Below are 18410 nucleotides of genomic sequence, written 5' to 3' on the forward strand. Positions count from 1 at the left end.
GCCGGATCTTCTGATTCACAACAAAGAGCCGGCGCTTGTGCGCATGCGCCCTCACTGTTCCGCAGCAGCGCCCCGCAGAGAGGAGCAGAGAGCAGGGAAGAGGCTGATAGTTTCACCTTTAATCGCTGCTGGTTGCACTTAACCACAGAAAGATCAGGACGGGTTTCCCGGCGGAGGAGATGGGGAAAGGGACCGTAAACTGTTTGGGGAAGTATTTTTAATCTTAATAAAGAGCATGCAGAACTCTCAGGCTGCCGGCAGATGGTTCCATAAAATCTGATCAAAATAAATCTATGAGGCAGTTAAAAATGAATAAAGTTCAACACATTAGCTGCTGAACAGGAACTTCTGGCAGCACCTAACAGCCGATGGAGGGTTTTCATCTTAAATTAATAAATAAATGTTTTTGCATCGATCTGCTCATTTCTGGGGCCGAAAATCACAAAGTTTAACAGAAAATACAAGAAGAGCAAAAGTCCCAAATCTATCCACTTACAATAAGTTCAGTAAAACATATTAAAGTAATTAATGAAGTTAATTCATAAAATGAAGCTGTTTCCTTTTATTAGAAACTTATGAAAGTCGGTTTTCGCCATCATGGGAAAGAAACACTGAATCAAAATAATGTGGTCGGGTCTGAAAGTTGTGAGCTACTTCCACCTCTGTGGGAACAGTCCTCATGTCTGCACCATGCCGCTCATTTTGAAAGCTTAATCTTTTCTTATTGTTGTGTGTGAGTTTTATGGTGATGTGAGGAATCCCACAGAGGGAATTCTGACTGACTTTTAGTCATCAGGGAAACAGAGTGGATAGTTTGCTATATGAATACCTTGAGAAAGTAGCATGGAGCAGTTCATTACAGCTGTTACACCGAGGCAAATAAATGTATACATTACACCAATCAATCTTTAGCTTATGGCCTATGGATATATACATTTTTATATAATGAAAAAATAAAATAAAATAATAAAAAAGAGAAAGATAAATAACATGAGCATGGGGACTTTACATTCCATTTCAATAGGTACATCTAGAAAATGTTAGTATAATGAGAAGAAAAAGGGAAAAAGACAGAGGATAAAACAAAATAACACCTTCAGCTAACAAAAATCCTCTCTTATACATGCAATATACTCAGTCCACTTGGTCCAAATTCTAATTTTTCAATCTGGATTCTTAGTATGTCATTTTTTCCATCACATATATGTCATGAATGACATCTAACCAGTCAGTTAGTTTAGGAGGATCTGGTTTCAGCCATCTTCCAGTAATAGCCTTTTTACTTGCAACTAAAAGCATCAGTAGTAGTCTTTTATCATTGTTACGCCGTCTCATCACCGTCCGAGCACAGCTGTTCCAGCTGTAAAGCTGCCGTCTGCAACTTTTCTTTAGTCATATCAGCTTGAACTGTCATGGGATTCTGGAAGTAGAATATTAAATAGGCTGTTTAGGAAAAATCCCGAAATCTGTAGCTCCCTCTGAAGCCTGTAATCGTGCTTACAAAAACCGAGCGCTCCCGGCGGTTTTTAACCAATCAGGTTAGGGGGGAGGAATCCTACCTGTCAATCACAGCTTGTGCACACGCTGCTATCGAGCCCCGACTGATCCTCTACCTCTACCCGCCTGGGATCTGCCTGTGGTCGGGGGGATATATTCGTCTTCTGCAGCTGTGCTACCGTCTCAGAACTCTATTCACATCAGGTCAAAAAAGAGATAGAAAATGCAAACTGGCGAGTTACATTACAAAGAATTAGCTAGGTAGCTAGGCTATTTCTGGCTGTAAACGTACTGCACACATCGCAAACTTACTTTCCACATCACAACGTACAACTGTACGATAGCTGTATCATTGAACTGTGTCGACAGTATAGCATTATGTAAATATATGTTTATTATTTATCTGTCATCTGAGCAGAACATCACCAACCATGCTGAGCGTGAGTCTGCCCCAGCTTGTGTGCGCGCACACTGCTTATTATTATTATTATTATTAAGCTACGTCTGATTAAAACAGAGAAATCTCTGCCAGACAGAACCTGTGGCTTTAATTTTTCCCGTTTAGACGCTCCACTGTTCTGGGTTTGTTTTCCTGGCTTTGCACTCAGTCAAAGGGCGAGTGTGACTGCACTCTGCACTCGGATAACAGCAGAGAAACCAGATGTTGTCTTTCTTCTTTCAGCAGGGTGGAGCAGCCCTTGTTGATTAAGGACGTCCAGTAGTGATGGGTCATGCGCACAAGCATCGGCTCTGAGAGCCGGCTCTTTGTAGTGAATCAGAAGAGCCGCCCCAAGTTTTTTTTCTATTCGCTGCTTAGGTTTCATTTTTTTATTTATTTATTATTATTTTATTTTTTTTATCTTTTTTATTTTTATTGCAATTAAAGAACAATGACAGAGACATGGTATGACAATAAGGCAAAACAAGGATAAAACAATGTACAGGACAATTTAGATTAGGTTAGGCTACATTAAACAGCTAAAAGAAAAAAAAACAATAAACAAAAATAGAGGAATACATTAAAGAACATTCACAAGTCTTTCATTTTTCTTATTATTTACAAACTTAAGAGACTTGAAAAGAGCGGACATTTCTAACATAAAAACATTAAAGAAAGGCTGATTTTTCTGTTGATGAATAAAAAACTTAGCTTGCAAAATATAAAAGTTGCTCAGGTTTCACTTCCAGCGCTCAGTCCCAGCTCTGGTTACACAGAGCTGTGTTATGATTGGCCAGCATGGGACCAGCATGCGGTATTCACGTGAGAATTAAGGAGTTTGGTTCTGTTCTGTGAATTTGTTTGAAGTTTATTGTTAATTTCAATCAATCAATCAATCAATTATACTTTATTAATCCCCGAGGGGAAATTCCAGTTTGGGTCAAGACAGACAACACAGAAACAGACAGGGGAGAGAGAGTGTGACCAGGCATCGCAGCCCGCTGTGCAGGCGCCGCCAGATAAGAAGGAAGGGGAACAACATTGGGTGAGGGGAGGGAAAAAAATCATACTTCACACTGTACCCTTATCAGGATACGGTCTGAGATCTCAAAAAACCTCAGCACAGAAAAGCAACAGATACACAAAACAACACCTTAAGCAATGGGACAGTGAAGAGGTGAGGAATTGCATGTGTTATAAATGAGCATGTATGTGTATGCGTGAGTGTTTGTTCAATAAGTCTGCACAGAAAGTTGGATCAGGCAATTGTCCTTGACAAGTTGGAATATGTCAGCCAGTTCCACAACAAATCTCACAGGAGTGCAGGAAGGGAGGGGAGCACATGGGAGAGAGCATCATGTTATCATTACAAGCGTGGAGAATGATTATGGTGCTGGCTACAAGGCCAGTATGGGGCACCAGATTGGAATAACAATTAATTTAGGTCAGACAGACAACTGATTGCGCTCTCTGTCTTTCTGTCCATTGCTGGTATCTCATGGCGAAGTCCCGAATTCAGCCGAATTGTGGGATGTGGACCCTTTCCGCCCGGTCCAAGTGATCAATCAACCATTCTCCCAGGTCAATCCACTTCTCTTCTGAGTCCAGGAATCTCAGCCAGCCTGCGAACCTGCGCAAGGATCGCATCCAGCTTCCGACTCTGCTCACGTAGCATCTCAGTCTGAGCGTTGATTGCTCTTGTGATTTGTGCAATAAAAAAGTTTAATTGAAAAAAACAAATGTAAAAGTGGTTTTATCACAGAATAAATGCAAAGAATTAGGCAATTATAAGGTCTCTCATAAAAACACTGAAAGCAAAGGGGTTTTCAACACATAAACCAGGATTTTTTTTTTCAAAGTTAAGGTAAAATATAGGCTACAAAAGATCCTAAATAAAGAGCCGAACTTCCCATCACTAACGTCCATGGCAACAACGAGGCCTGAGCCAGCCTTGGTGTCCGTGCTCGGGGGTTCCAGCTCTGCATCTGTCAAGCTGGAAGCTGGCAGAGGTGGGCAGAGCAGCCAAAAAATGTACTCAAGTAAAAGTACCATTACTTCAGAATAATGTGACTCAAGTAAAAGTAAAAAGTAGTCATCCAAATAATTACTTCAGTAAGAGAAAAAAGTGCTCGGTGAAAAAACTCCTCGAGTACTGAGTAACTGTTGAGTAACGTCTGATTTTTTTGTTAACACAAGCATTCAATCAGACAGACAAACATACTAAATAATCATCTTTAGGCCAATTAGAGTTCATCCAATTGATAAAATAAATTAAAATGAATGAATTAATTACAAAATAGCTTAAATTAAAATAATCCAGGTAAATTCAAGAACTTCAATAAAAAATAAAAGAGACTTAGGAAATGTTTAAAACATATGTAACCCATATGTAACCTAAAAAACAAACATTCACCTATCCATGGGGGAAAAACGAGTTTAGGAAACTTAGCGCTACATGTTTCCTCAAGTTAGCTGTTGAGTTTCTGCTGAAATGTGCGTTTGTTTTGGTTGACACAGAAGACACATAATGTAGCTGCTGTTTCTCACTCTTTGTAAGGTAAACATGCTTTCAGTATGAGGCCTCGTCTGCGTCTTCATTTCCCACCGTTGGTTCTGACATTTTTCATCTGTTTCTTTGTTTGCTACGACTGCTAATGCTAAAGCTAACCCGTCCCGCCGCTGAGATTGAGTATGGTATTGGTGGAACACAGTCAGGTGGTAGAGCCTTTGGTGGAAGTCTCTCTCTCTGTCAGAATAAAACATTAAAATGAGGCGTAGAATACCAAAGAGGTAAGAAGGAAAGTAACCAGCTCATTGTAGCCTAATGTAGCGGAGTAAGAGTACAGCTTCTGCTGCACAAATCTACTCAAGGAAAAGTAAAAAGTATGGAGATTTAAAACTACTCCTGGAAGTATAATGTTTTCTGAAACTTACTCAAGTAAATATAACTAAAAGCTGAATACAGTGTTTGATTTTGACCGAATTGTTTTTACCTCATATTCAGTTCTGCTTTTCATAAAACAGCCCAGTTCTGGGTTTAATGGGGGTGCTCCACCATCCGGGGGGAGGGGCTCCACCATCAGTGTTGGTCAAGTTACTTTAAAAAAGTAATTAGTTACAGTTACTAGTTACTGCTCCCAAAAAGTAATTGAGTTAGTAACTCAGTTACCACATTGTAAAAGTAATTAGTTACTCAGCAAAGTAACTGTGGCGTTATTTTTTATGTTCTATAACGCTGTTACGTTCTATAACATCTTTAACATCAAATATGTTTATATTAACTGATTGAAGAATAAAAACACTATATACAGTCATTTTGAACATGCAGTATTTATTTGAACTCAACAGATTTCAGCCTGCCATATGATGCATAGAAATAAAAACATAAATATTGAATATAAAATGGTGATGGTGGTCACCTGTTTCTGAGCCGAAAAACCGAGTGTTGTTTGTTTTCGAGTGGCTCCGTCTCCTTCGCTGGAGCTCACGCTAGCTGCATTTGGGCCTGGTGTTGGGTTAGCTAGCTGCATTTGGGCCTGGGGTTGGGTTAGCAGCTGCATTTGGGCCTGGGGTTGAGTTAGCTAGCTGCATTTGGGCTTGGGGGTTGGGTTAGCTAGCTGCATTTGGGCCTGGGGTTGGGTTAGCAGCTGCATTTGGGCTTGGGGGTTGGGTTAGCTAGCTGCATTTGGGCTTGGGGGTTGGGTTAGCTAGCTGCATTTGGGCCTGGGGGTTGGGTTAGCAGCTGCATTTGGGCCTGGGGTTGGGTTAGCTAGCTGCATTTGGGCTTGGGGGTTGGGTTAGCTAGCTGCATTTGGGCCTGGGGTTGGGTTAGCTAGCTGCATTTGGGCCTGGGGTTAGGTTAGCTAGCTGCATTTGGGCCTGGGGTTGGGTTAGCTAGCTGCATTTGGGCCTGGGGTTGGGTTAGCTAGCTGCATTTGGGCCTGGGGTTGGATTAGCAGCTGCATTTGGGCTTGGGGGTTGGGTTAGCTAGCTGCCTTTGGGCTTGGGGGTTGGGTTAGCTAGCTGCATTTGGGCCTGGGGGTTGGGTTAGCAGCTGCATTTGGGCCTGGGGTTGGGTTAGCAGCTGCATTTGGGCTTGGGGGTTGGGTTAGCTAGCTGCATTTGGGCTTGGGGGTTGGGTTAGCTAGCTGCATTTGGGCCTGGGGGTTGGGTTAGCAGCTGCATTTGGGCCTGGGGTTGGGTTAGCAGCTGCATTTGGGCTTGGGGGTTGGGTTAGCTAGCTGCCTTTGGGCTTGGGGGTTGGGTTAGCTAGCTGCCTTTGGGCTTGGGGGTTGGGTTAGCTAGCTGCATTTGGGCCTGGGGGTTGGGTTAGCAGCTGCATTTGGGCCTGGGGTTGGGTTAGCAGCTGCATTTGGGCTTGGGGGTTGGGTTAGCTAGCTGCATTTGGGCTTGGGGGTTGGGTTAGCTAGCTGCATTTGGGCCTGGGGGTTGGGTTAGCAGCTGCATTTGGGCCTGGGGTTGGGTTAGCAGCTGCATTTGGGCTTGGGGGTTGGGTTAGCTAGCTGCCTTTGGGCTTGGGGTTGGGTTAGCTAGCTGCATTTGGGCCTGGGGTTGGGTTAGCTAGCTGCATTTGGGCTTGGGGGTTGGATTAGCTCGCTGCATTTGGGTCTGGGGTTGGGTTAGCTAGCTTCATTTGGGCCTGGGGTTGGGTTAGCTAGCTGCATTTGGATGTGCATGTGTTTTGAAGTTTGCAGCGGGTATGCTCCGGTCGTTTTTGTGATTGCCGCATTTTTCTCTTGCTGCGTTTTACTGTTGGATTTGTTTTTCCGTTTGCGGCGCGTTTGCACGTGTTGGCCACCGTATCTGCCCACCCAGCCAATCATCATCGCATTTGCAACGGTGTCATCATCCCCACCCCTGCTCTCTCCAGGCAGCGTGCAGCTGATGTGTAGCCGAAAGCCTACAACCAAATTGTAGTAACGCGCCACTTTATATTCTCAGTAACGATAACGGCGTTGTAACGGTAAAAGTAATTAATTAGATTACTCCGTTACTGGAAAAATAACACCTTTAGTAACGCCGTTATACTTAAACGCCGTTACTCCCAAAACTGTCCACCATCCAAGGGGAGGGGTTCCAAAATCCGGAGGGAGGAGCTCCAGCTCCATATTTAGCTGACAGTGATCCCACCAAACACAACATAATTGGTCTAAATGTGACCAAACCTACATGGTATGAAGGGAAAACTCTAAAGTTCCAGTATTTGTTTTCCTCGCTCTTTGTGTCCTCAGAAGATGTTTGCCGCTGAAACCAAAGCACTTGTTAAAAATGTGGGAGCTCAGAGGAATCTCATCCCCAACGACGACTTGAATAAAAAATTGGACCTTCTGACTCTGGTCAAAGTCAGAGAGGGAAGATTCTGGCAGCTTCCAAAGTACAAGACCATGATGTGCACGCTGCCCGAGCTCATGGAGGAGGATTTCTCCCCAGGTGAGTAACCTGCCTGCCCCCCAGGTGAGTAACCTGCCCCCCAGGTGCAGCGGCGGTTCCTTCATAGGGGCGATTTGTGCGACGCACTACCAAACAAGGAGGTTTTTTTTGTTTGTTTTATTTCAAATCTAGTTGCTAAGGCGGGACTGATCTACTGTAGGCCAGTGGTTTTCAAAGTGGGGGCCGCGGGGGGGCCTCAGAAAATTGGAGTGAAGATAAGAAAAAAAATGCAAAAATAAAAAAATAGAATTCAATTTTTTTTAACATCATTATAAAAAATTGTCACATTTTTTTTAAATCAGTATTGTAAAATACAATTTATAATAATATATCATATCGAAGTGTTATTTGCCATGCTTGTCTTTCTGATTGGCTGCCAGTCAAAACATGGTAGACCTGGCGGTTTGCGCCTGTTCTGAAGCTGCTCTGCTCCTCAAGCTAGCGTGTAGCTAGCTTTGCCAAAATGGACAGATTTTTGACTACGAAGAGACTGAAATAACTGGCCGACTAAAATCAGAAAGTACGAGGCAGCTTTAATTAAGTTTGGCTTTACAGCGTCCTCTGTCTGGAGACCCTCTCAAATGAGTGTTCAAAACCTTCGAAACTTCAGCGTCACTCGACACAAAAACATTCGTCAGAGTCCGAAAAAACGGTCGACTTCTTCAGACGTAAAGAAGAGCATTTAGTCAGGCTGCATTCACACAGCGAGCTGCTGTCCGTGAAGAAAAGAAAGAAAATACCTTCTAAAAGTTGATGTTTCTTTACATATTTTGTAGCATTGTCTGTGGTTTGCAAAGGGGGCCAGAAGCTGATACTGTTTGGGGGGCCTTGGCATGGAAAAGTTTGGGAACCCCTGCTGTAGGCAAACTGGTTGTATATGTCATTGTCCAATCAGATTAAGGTCGCGCCTGGTGTTGCCACACCCATTTGGGGCGATTTCTGTCAGGGTCGAATTTGCACCAGGAAGCTCCCATTGACTAGCCTGACTATGTCATACTCACGATTCTAGTCAGAATGTGAGTCTGATACTCAATAGAGTTTTGAGTATGGGGCGTGTTTCAACCGAACCAGGAGAAAAAATGCCTCTTCGCTCAATTGGATAGACCTACAACCAATCAGAGCAACGTAGTATGTGACGTAGATTAAGCGACACACACTTGTTGTAGGAAGGACGGCAAAAACATCTTTTCTATCGATAAAAGCCTTTATCGCGTTCCTCTGTTCGTCTTTCAAAATGAATGCAATGTAGAGATCCTGTAGAACAGACTCGATGGCAGAATCTACACACCCTAGCTCTCCAGCGGCAGCCATGTTTGTTTCAAACGAATTCAAACCAAGCGCTCTGTAGTGACGTAGTCGATAATGTCCCTGTTGATCATCTGTCCATCATCGTATAAAGCCCGCCCTGGCAATCTGATTGGGTCGACTGTTTTGATGTCGAGCATAGAGATTTCCCAACTGAGCAGAGCCAGACCCAACTTCCCGACCAAAAATTTTATGACCGGGGCTAAGTCCGGCTGGCACCCAGGCTACCCATTGACATGAATGGTACGTCAGTTTTTTTCCAAAAATCATGCTCCCAATACATTTTCTATTCGGGTTTATGTGCTCGCACAAACGACACACAACGTGCTTTCGTCCTATGTCTGCTAGGGCTGAACGATATGTTCAAAATTTCATATCTCGATATTCATGCCAGATATCTCGATATCGATACGATATGACTACGGGTTCGGTGAAAACCAAGCATTTTTCAGAAAAATAAAAACATCATAAAACAAAAGAGTGCAGTTTTATTGATTAATTTTCGCCAAGCACGACCTGCACAACACCTCGCTCTGGTCGACATCATCCTTTCTAAATCCAAAATACCTCCAAATAATGGAGGATGATTTATGTTGTGGCACAAAATTAGATTCTGCACTGCCACCGGCCAAAGAGTCATTTTTCTTCCGTTTCTTTCGTTTTGATCTCCCCGTGACTGTGTGGCTGTGTGCGTCTCAGTCTACTTCTCCCTCACTCCCACCCTCCTATGTTTGTCATTGGTTGGCTTCAGCTGTCGATCCACAGCAAGCGTGAAATAAGCTTTGTGGTTGGCTGGCGGTGGGGTGCGTTCAAGCGCAATCTTAAAAGTAATGTTTATGGTGACTGCCGGAGCTGGATAAGCAGGGCGAGCGCGGGGGAAATATATCGTTTATATCGTTGCTTTTTCGAAATTACTTTCTTGAATGTTCATATCTCGATATAGATACGATAATGATATATCGTTCAGCCCTAATTTCTGCTGCGCGGGACCATGAACATTCTACGAAGAAGATGGCGAATGTCGAGTGCAACAATACGGTAGTGTCTCTGAAAGAAGTACCCTTTAGTCGTCGTACTAATGCGGAGAAGGAAGTTTGGAAGGATTTTGCGGGATTTTCGAGCTAGCCTTGCGAGGCAAAGATGAAACCCAGGGCTCCACCAACCCTGCTATTTTTCCAGGTCGTATTTGATGTAGCTAAATAACTTACCCTTTTGTGCTCAGTCATTGACTTGTAATGATTGAAATCTTTTAAATAATGTTGACAATAATAGCAGAATGTATAATGACACATTCATTGTTAATGGTGCAGTATTATATTTAAAAAAGAGAGAAATCTCACATAAGTAAGCTGCACTTAACCATGTTTGACAACTGGTTATGCTTTTCTAAGTCATATTTTCCAAAACTTCAATAAACACTTGACTTGAATTTATATGCTGTCATTTTAATGACATTCTTTAGAATGAAAATTTAATGAATCTTATCATTAAGAGCTTATGTGTTTACTTATTTCATAGAATCCTGGAACAATATGAGGAAAATAAATAAATAATGGTTAAGGTGTAATATTAACTGATTGGCAAAATATGCAAAAAATAACAAAAAATGTTTCACAATGTAACTTCCCTAGTTTGACACTTTTAACTAGTTCAGTGTTGCCATCTGGTGGACAAAAGAGATATTGCCTAAAATTGATATCTGAAATCTGAATTTATAGGCACAAACAAGTTAGGGAAATGGTCTCGCTACCAAGACAAATATACCTCAGTCCTGTGGACTTTTATGGTACTTATGGACATAAAGGGGGGAAATTGCACTACCTAAAAAAAACGTCAGGAGCCGCCACTGGACCTGACCCCAACAGCAGTTTCACTGAGGCTCCGCCCCCTGTCACTGAGGCTCCGCCCCCTGTCACTGAGGCTCCGCCCCCTGTCACTGAGGCTCCGCCCCCCTGTCAGACTTTCAGGAGGAGGATCTGGTGAAGGATTTCGTGACTTCTGTGGAAACCAGCGGCAGCGTGGTGGGAGGACAGCAGCTGGTGGGAGAAGCTCAAATCTCAGCCAGCTCTGACACTGTGGACGGCCTGGCTCTGCCTGTCAGCATCAAGAAGAAGACGGCCGTCATTACAAACCTGAGGAACAGGTACAGTTCATCCATGTGGATTTACTGCTGACCCACAGTAACTGACTTGTTGCTGCTCCTGACCCACAGTAACTGACTTGTTGCTGCTCCTGACCCACAGTAACTGACTTGTTGCTGCTCCTGACCCACAGTAACTGACTTGTTGCTGCTCCTGACCCGCAGTAACTGACTTGTTGCTGCTCCTGACCCACAGTCACTGACTTGTTGCTGCTCCTGACCCACAGTAACTGACTTGTTGCTGTTCCTGACCCACAGTAACTGACTTGTTGCTGTTCCTGACCCACAGTCACTGACTTGTTGCTGTTCCTGACCCACAGTCACTGACTTGTTGCTGTTCCTGACCCACAGTAACTGACTTGTTGCTGCTCCTGACCCACAGTAACTGACTTGTTGCTGCTCCTGACCTACAGTAACTGACTTGTTGCTGCTCCTGACCCACAGTAACTGACTTGTTGCTGTTCCTGACCCACAGTAACTGACTTGTTGCTGTTCCTGACCCACAGTAACTGACTTGTTGCTTCTCCTGACCCACAGTAACTGACTTGTTGCTACTCCTGACCCACAGTAACTGACTTGTTGCTGTTCCTGACCCACAGTAACTGACTTGTTGCTACTCCAGACCTACAGTAACTGACTTGTTGCTGTTCCTTACCCACAGTAACTGACTTGTTGCTGTTCCTTACCCACAGTAACTGACTTGTTGCTGCTCCTGACCCACAGTAACTGACTTGTTGCTGCTCCTGACCCACAGTAACTGACTTGTTGCTGTTCCTGACCCACAGTAACTGACTTGTTGCTGCTCCTGACCCACAGTAACTGACTTGTTGCTACTCCTGACCCACAGTAACTGACTTGTTGCTGTTCCTGACCCACAGTAACTGACTTGTTGCTACTCCAGACCTACAGTAACTGACTTGTTGCTGTTCCTTACCCACAGTAACTGACTTGTTGCTGCTCCTGACCCACAGTAACTGACTTGTTGCTGTTCCTGACCCACAGTAACTGACTTGTTGCTACTCCTGACCCACAGTAACTGACTTGTTGCTACTCCTGACCCACAGTAACTAACTTGTTGCTGCTCTTGACCCACAGTAACTGACTTGTTGCTGTTCCTGACCCACAGTAACTGACTTGTTGCTGCTCTTGACCCGCAGTAACTGACTTGTTGCTGTTCCTGACCCACAGTAACTGACTTGTTGCTGTTCCTGACCCACAGTAACTGACTTGTTGCTGCTCCTGACCCACAGTAACTGACTTGTTGCTGCTCCTGACCCACAGTAACTGACTTGTTGCTGTTCCTGACCCACAGTAACTGACTTGTTGCTGCTCCTGACCCACAGTAACTGACTTGTTGCTGTTCCTGACCCACAGTAACTGACTTGTTGCTGCTCCTGACCCACAGTAACTGACTTGTTGCTGCTCCTGACCCACAGTAACTGACTTGTTGCTGTTCCTGACCCACAGTAACTGACTTGTTGCTGCTCCTGACCCACAGTCACTGACTTGTTGCTGTTCCTGACCCACAGTAACTGACTTGTTGCTGTTCCTGACCCACAGTAACTGACTTGTTGCTGTTCCTGACCCACAGTAACTGACTTGTTGCTGCTCCTGACCCACAGTAACTGACTTGTTGCTGTTCCTGACCCACAGTAACTGACTTGTTGCTGTTCCTGACCCACAGTAACTGACTTGTTGCTGCTCCTGACCCACAGTAACTGACTTGTTGCTGCTCCTGACCCACAGTAACTGACTTGTTGCTGTTCCTGACCCACAGTAACTGACTTGTTGCTGCTCCTGACCCACAGTAACTGACTTGTTGCTGTTCCTGACCCACAGTAACTGACTTGTTGCTGTTCCTGACCCACAGTAACTGACTTGTTGCTGTTCCTGACCCACAGTAACTGACTTGTTGCTGTTCCTGACCCACAGTAACTGACTTGTTGCTGACAGTAACTGTTCTGTCTGTCTTTCAGGGCGTTTAAACAGGCCAAGGTAGCTGAGCTTGGGCTGAAGGAGAATGACAAACTCACCTTTGTCCACCAGACAGTTTACAACACCAGACCGGTCAAAGTGACCCGAAAGGCTAAGAGGGACGGCTCCATCTCAGCATCCTGTCAGAAAACGATGAGTCTGCGTGTGAAGGCGAGTGAGCCTGCAGAAATACTGCCATGTGGGCACGGATCTGAGACCCAAAGAAGGAGGGCGTGGATACAAGCGGCTGAAATTAGTTTCCTTCAGAGGGGGCGGGGCTTAGAAATAGAGGGAGTGGCTCCACCATCCAGGGGGAGGAGCTCCACCATCCAGGAGGAGGAGCTCCACAATCCAGGGGGAGGGGCTCCACAATCCAGTGGGAGGAGCTCCACAATCCAGGGGGAGGGGCTCCACAATCCAGTGGGAGGAGCTCCACAATCCAGGGGGAGGGCCTCCACAATCCAGGGGGAGGAGCTCCACAATCCAGGGGGAGGGCCTCCACAATCCAGGGGGAGGCGCTCCACAATCTGAGGGAGCTGGGAGTGCAGCTGCTGCTCCTCCTCACAGAAAGGAGTCAGCTGAGGTGGTTCTTCTGTCAGGATTTCTCCTGTCAGGAGGCCCCGGGTCAGAACCAGAACCCTCTGGAGGGATTATACATCCCATCTGACCTGGGAACACCTCGGGTGTAGTTATAGAGTCTGTTACTACGGTAACTGACCGAGAGCTTAAGACCTCGGAACCAGCTCATGGAGCCGTGTGCTGACCCGATTGATCTCCACTGATCGATCTACACTGATTGATCTCCACTGATCGATCTCCATTGATCGATCTCCACTGATCGATCTCCACTGATCGATCTCCATTGATCGATCTCCACTGATCGATCTCCACTGATCGATCTCTGACTTGTTCCATCAGGGCAGCCGTAAGGAGGAGACGAGCTTCACGGTGCTGGAAGAATCCATGTTTGCTTACGGCCTCGTCGAGATCAAGTTCAAGGATAAGAAGCTGGGTAGGTTAAACACACTGTTCAATCTGTTTGTGTTTCAGTGGGTTGAGTGGGCTTTGGAGTCATTTCTCTCTTTTTGGGTTTTTCAGATATCTCATTTGAACCCTGGACTCACAAACAAAGTAGGTTGTTGCATGCTTTGTCTCTTTGTTAATTCTGTTCTGGGAATCAAACATTCTGATGGACCTTTAAGCTTCGACTGATGAGCACGTACAGCATCTTTGGTCTGATCAGGAATCTGATGCAGAAGCTGGGTTAAGACAAGGTTTTTTGGCTTGAATTAGAGGAAGAACCAGAAGGAATCAAGTTTCCTTTAAAATGAGCACTTTGTAGAGCATCTGTCCCGAGAAGTGGACCGTTTTTATTTTACTTCCTCTTACATCTTAAGGTGTCTACATGCACTTAATAACTCAGTCTGATTGTGATTGAGCCAATAATCCGATCCTTTCGGTGCCATGTGACCCCACTGAGTCAGATCCATGCGGTCTCTGCTCTGAAGAACGATGGCGAGGAAATCAAGAAGAACCTGAAAAGTTTAAATTGGTAAAAAAAAGTTCTCACAGAGGTCTGACCTTCATGAAGCGCATCATGAACACAGATCACATGGATAAAGGACTCTTTGAACAGTTAAATGTGTGGCCGGTTCCGTTCGGATCTGATCCTCTTCGGTTGTGTTCTCAGGCCGGCTCAGCTGTGACAGCTCAGACTCTGAGGTGCTACCACAAGTCAGAGAAGGTGGGTGTGACTTTCAGAGTGACTTTCAGAGTGTGCTGGGCCCGTTCCAGCCTTCAGAGGTTCTGATCCGGTTCTTCCTGCAGAGATCCAGATGAAGGAGGGACTCCTGCGGCCGCTGGTCGAGCTGCCCGAGTCCAGCCGCCGGGATCTGCTGAACAAACTCAGAGAGGTGGTGGAGGACGGAGAGGCTCTGACTCTGCTGGAGGAAACGGTACGAGGAGCGTTTAAAGTGTTTAAATGAAACCTGGGGAGTATCAGCTGTCCAATGAGCATGGACCTGTCTCCTCTCAGCTGTCCAATGAGCATGGACCTGTCTCCTCTCAGCTGTCCAATGAGCATGGACCTGTCTCCTCTCAGCTGTCCAATGAGCATGGACCTGTCTCCTGTCTCCTCTCAGCTGCACCAGCCCAACACAGGAGCGAGCGCCCGGCCTCCGCCTGCGGCCGTCTCCTCCTTCCTGGATCTTCTGGATGTCTCCGGCGTCTCCTCAGCTGCCAGGGACGCCGTTCACCTGCTGGTGAGCGCCATGGACAGTGAGTCAGCCCATCTGTGGTCGCATCCAGCGAGCGGTGGATGTTAGGAGCTCGTTTTTAACGCCTCGCTTTCTGTGCAGACCTTCCCGAGGGAATGCCGCCGCTTCTGACCTCCTGCGATCCTGAAACGATGAGAGTCCTCCGACAGCTGGTGGGTGGATTCACTGTCCGACACGTTTAAGTATGAGCCCACCAAGTAAAGCTAGCCGCAGTGAGCAACGCACTTCCGGTTATTTTTACAAAATAAAATACCCGTTGCCTTTTATCATAGGGAAAGCCATTACCATACAATTGGTGCTTTTGTTTTGAAAACAGGAAGTGAACCTACCCTCGTTGTAGCTAGCTTGAAACTGCCGTTTTGACAGGAAATGACGATCGGCGACGTCACGTTACGTTGCATCTTGGGTAGTTTGAGTATGAGTAGTAACCTCATGATGCATACCCAACATTTAGAGAATCTAGTATGCATCCGGGAACTTCTGGTTGACTCAAACTCGCATACTAACTCAGAAAGTTAGTATGAGAAGTAGGAGAAGTAGGAGTAGTATGAGTAGTAGGAGTAGTAGGAGTAGTAGGAGAAGTAGGAGTAGTACGAGAAGTATGAGTAGTAGGAGAAGTATGAGTAGTAGGAGTAGTAGAAGTAGGAGAAGTATGAGTAGTATGAGAAGTAGGAGTAGTATGAGTAGTAGGAGTAGTAGGAGAAGTAGGAGTAGTAGGAGAAGTAGGAGAAGTAGGAGTAGTATGACTAGTAGGAGTAATACGAGAAGTATGAGTAGTAGGAGAAGTAGGAGAAGTATGAGTAGTATGAGAAGTATGAGTAGTATGAGTAGTAGGAGTAGTAGGAGAAGTAGGAGTAGTAGGAGAAGTAGGAGAAGTATGAGTAGTATGAGTAGTAGGAGGAGTAGTAGGAGAAGTAGGAATAGTAGGAGAAGTAGGAGTAGTAGGAGAAGTAGGAAAAGTAGGAGAAGTAGAAGTAGGAGTAGTAGGAGTAGTAGGAGAAGTATGAGTAGTAGGAGAAGTAGGAGTAGTAGGAGAAGTAGGAATAGTAGGAGAAGTAGGAGTAGTAGGAGAAGTAGAAGTAGGAGTAGTAGGAGAAGTAGGAGTAGTAGGAGTAGTATGAGTAGTAGGAGTAGTAGGAGTAGTAGGAGTAGTAGGAGAAGTAGGAGTAGTAGGAGTAGTATGCAGTTTGGAACGCAGCCTAAATGCTGTAAACTGGAGGAGAGATGGATTACTGATACTGAGCGATAACCTGAGCTGAAGTTGCCATCTCATGGTTACATTACATTGTTCTCCAGGTTTAAGTTGTTTCCACACAGAAGTTTAAACTCTGGATGTGGCTGAGAACATTTAATCACATGAGATCACATTTTATAACCCGAAAACAAACGTGTCGTTAGTTGAAGTTCAGATAAATGGAACCACTGCGCCCCCTGCTGCTGTAAATCAGAACCTGCGCTGTTCCTTTCCCACAAAGGTAGAAAGTGTGAGAACATCCCAGTGAGTTCAGCTTGTAGATTTACTTAAAAAACCCTTTGTAAGTATTTGCACTCAGATGATTTAAGTAATATTTAAAGTTTAAATTTTACTCACCATAAAACATAACAGTTTTGAAGATATTAAGTAACATTTACTTAATTACATCTAAGTTTTAAGTTATATTTAGTGAAACAAATGAAGTAAAGTCTACTTGTTTTTCATAGGCAGGAACATCATTTTACTCAAAATTTTAAGTAAATTTGATATATCTGCAGTATTTGCTGTTATGTTAGTAGATTTTAACTTTCAGAGTAAAGTTTAGGTCGTATTTCTAGGTTTATGTACATGCAACTATTAAACATTTAAATTGTATGAGGAAACCTGAGTAAAACTTACTCTTCCCCCATAATTCATGTATTACGTTAATAAAATGTTTAATTTCACTTAAGAAACTCGAGTTCTTACTGAATCTAGAGATTATGACAGTTACTCTAACAGAGTTTACTTCACCAAAAAGTCACTTTTTTCAGTGCATCCATTAAAGGCACAAAAGCCCCCCAAAAATGTTGTTTTATTTTTATTTTTTTAATTAAAAATAAATAAATAAATAAAAACCTGCGTTAATGCGCGATAAAATATTTTTTTATCGCGACAAAATTTTAAGTAAATTTTATATATCTGTAGTATTTGCTGTTATGAAGTAACTTAGTAGATTTTAACGATACACTTTCAGAGTAACGTTTATGTAGTATTTCTAGGTTTATGTACATACAACTATTAAACATTTAAATTGTATGCAGCTGAATGTGACAGAGAGGGTTCTGCCTGCCCGGCTGGAGGCATCAGAACCAGAGATCTAAGGTGGGCTTCATTCTGCCTGCAGGTGGACGCTCTGCAGCAGGACGGCCGGGCCACGCTCCCAGAGTCGCCGCCCGCCCCCCTGCAGGAGGACGGGGGGCTCCGCTGGGTGGCCGACCTCCTCTGTTCCACCGAGCAGACGCTGGCAGAGCTGAGCGACGCCTGGAACCGGCCGGCCCCGGTTCTGCTGGAGGTTCTGGCCCTCAGTGTGCTGGGACTCAGCCTGATGCAGCCCAGAGCTTAAAGCTCCTCCGGTATGTGGCAGTCAGCGTACCATACAAGACATGAAACAGGTTCCTGTATGGAAACTACATTAGTTACACTGCTCAGATCTGGATGGAATTATTCTAAAGAGGCTGTAGATTCATTAAAACCTTGTTTGGGATTTGTGAAACCTTTATTATATTTGTGAAAATGCAATAGACACGTTTCACACTATTTTGAGTATATAGACCACATTAGACCAGGTCCAGATCAAAAACCACTGTACCTAGAAACCTTATTGAAAATAAAGGGACAAAAAACGGGTTCCATTCTTTGAATATCTTTTATTTCTCTCCATCTCATTTCTAATGGACATGAAAATGTCTTCTTTCTCAGTCTACAAAACAGTAAAAAAGTAAAAAGCTTATGTTTATCTCTTGAGAAACGTTAAACACATCTTCATTGATTGTTCAGTTGGGAAACAATCCTCTAAAAGTCCTGATTTGCACTTCCCTTTGTTCCATCTGGCCATGCTCCACCTCTTCCACGGCCTTTATTGTTGCCTGTGTTGGAACCACTTTTGCTGTTAGTGCTATTATTTATCATTTGAACAATACAATTACAGTAATTATCACAATTATGAACACCTGATTGATTAAAATAGTTTGCTGGCTTTACTAACATCTGCCATCATTTCAGACGCTGCTCTTGTTCTCCCGGCCACCGAGAGTTTGTGTTCCTCCCTTTCTTCATCATCTGACCACCCACCTGAAGACATGATCCTGATCC

General features: G+C 44.4%; 2 protein-coding genes across 2 annotated transcripts; both read left to right on the forward strand.

The window, feature by feature from the left end:
* Positions 1-7191: 7191 nt before the first annotated feature.
* LOC142373295 (uncharacterized) lies at positions 7192-13337 on the forward strand. Its single transcript, XM_075456498.1, has 3 exons — positions 7192-7387; positions 10634-10835; positions 12809-13337. Exons 1-3 carry the CDS (start codon positions 7192-7194, stop codon positions 13335-13337), a joined length of 927 nt encoding a protein of 308 aa, XP_075312613.1.
* Positions 13338-13381: 44 nt separating this feature from the next.
* LOC142372864 (uncharacterized) lies at positions 13382-18410 on the forward strand. The gene is made up of 8 exons (XM_075455860.1): positions 13382-13818; positions 13905-13937; positions 14497-14550; positions 14634-14761; positions 14948-15083; positions 15164-15234; positions 17443-17671; positions 18321-18410. Exons 1-7 carry the CDS (start codon positions 13770-13772, stop codon positions 17659-17661), a joined length of 690 nt encoding a protein of 229 aa, XP_075311975.1. The 5' UTR covers positions 13382-13769; the 3' UTR covers positions 17662-17671; positions 18321-18410.

Source organism: Odontesthes bonariensis, chromosome 22, assembly GCF_027942865.1.
Source record: "Odontesthes bonariensis isolate fOdoBon6 chromosome 22, fOdoBon6.hap1, whole genome shotgun sequence".
In the NCBI taxonomy this organism is placed as follows: Eukaryota; Metazoa; Chordata; class Actinopteri; order Atheriniformes; family Atherinopsidae; genus Odontesthes; species Odontesthes bonariensis.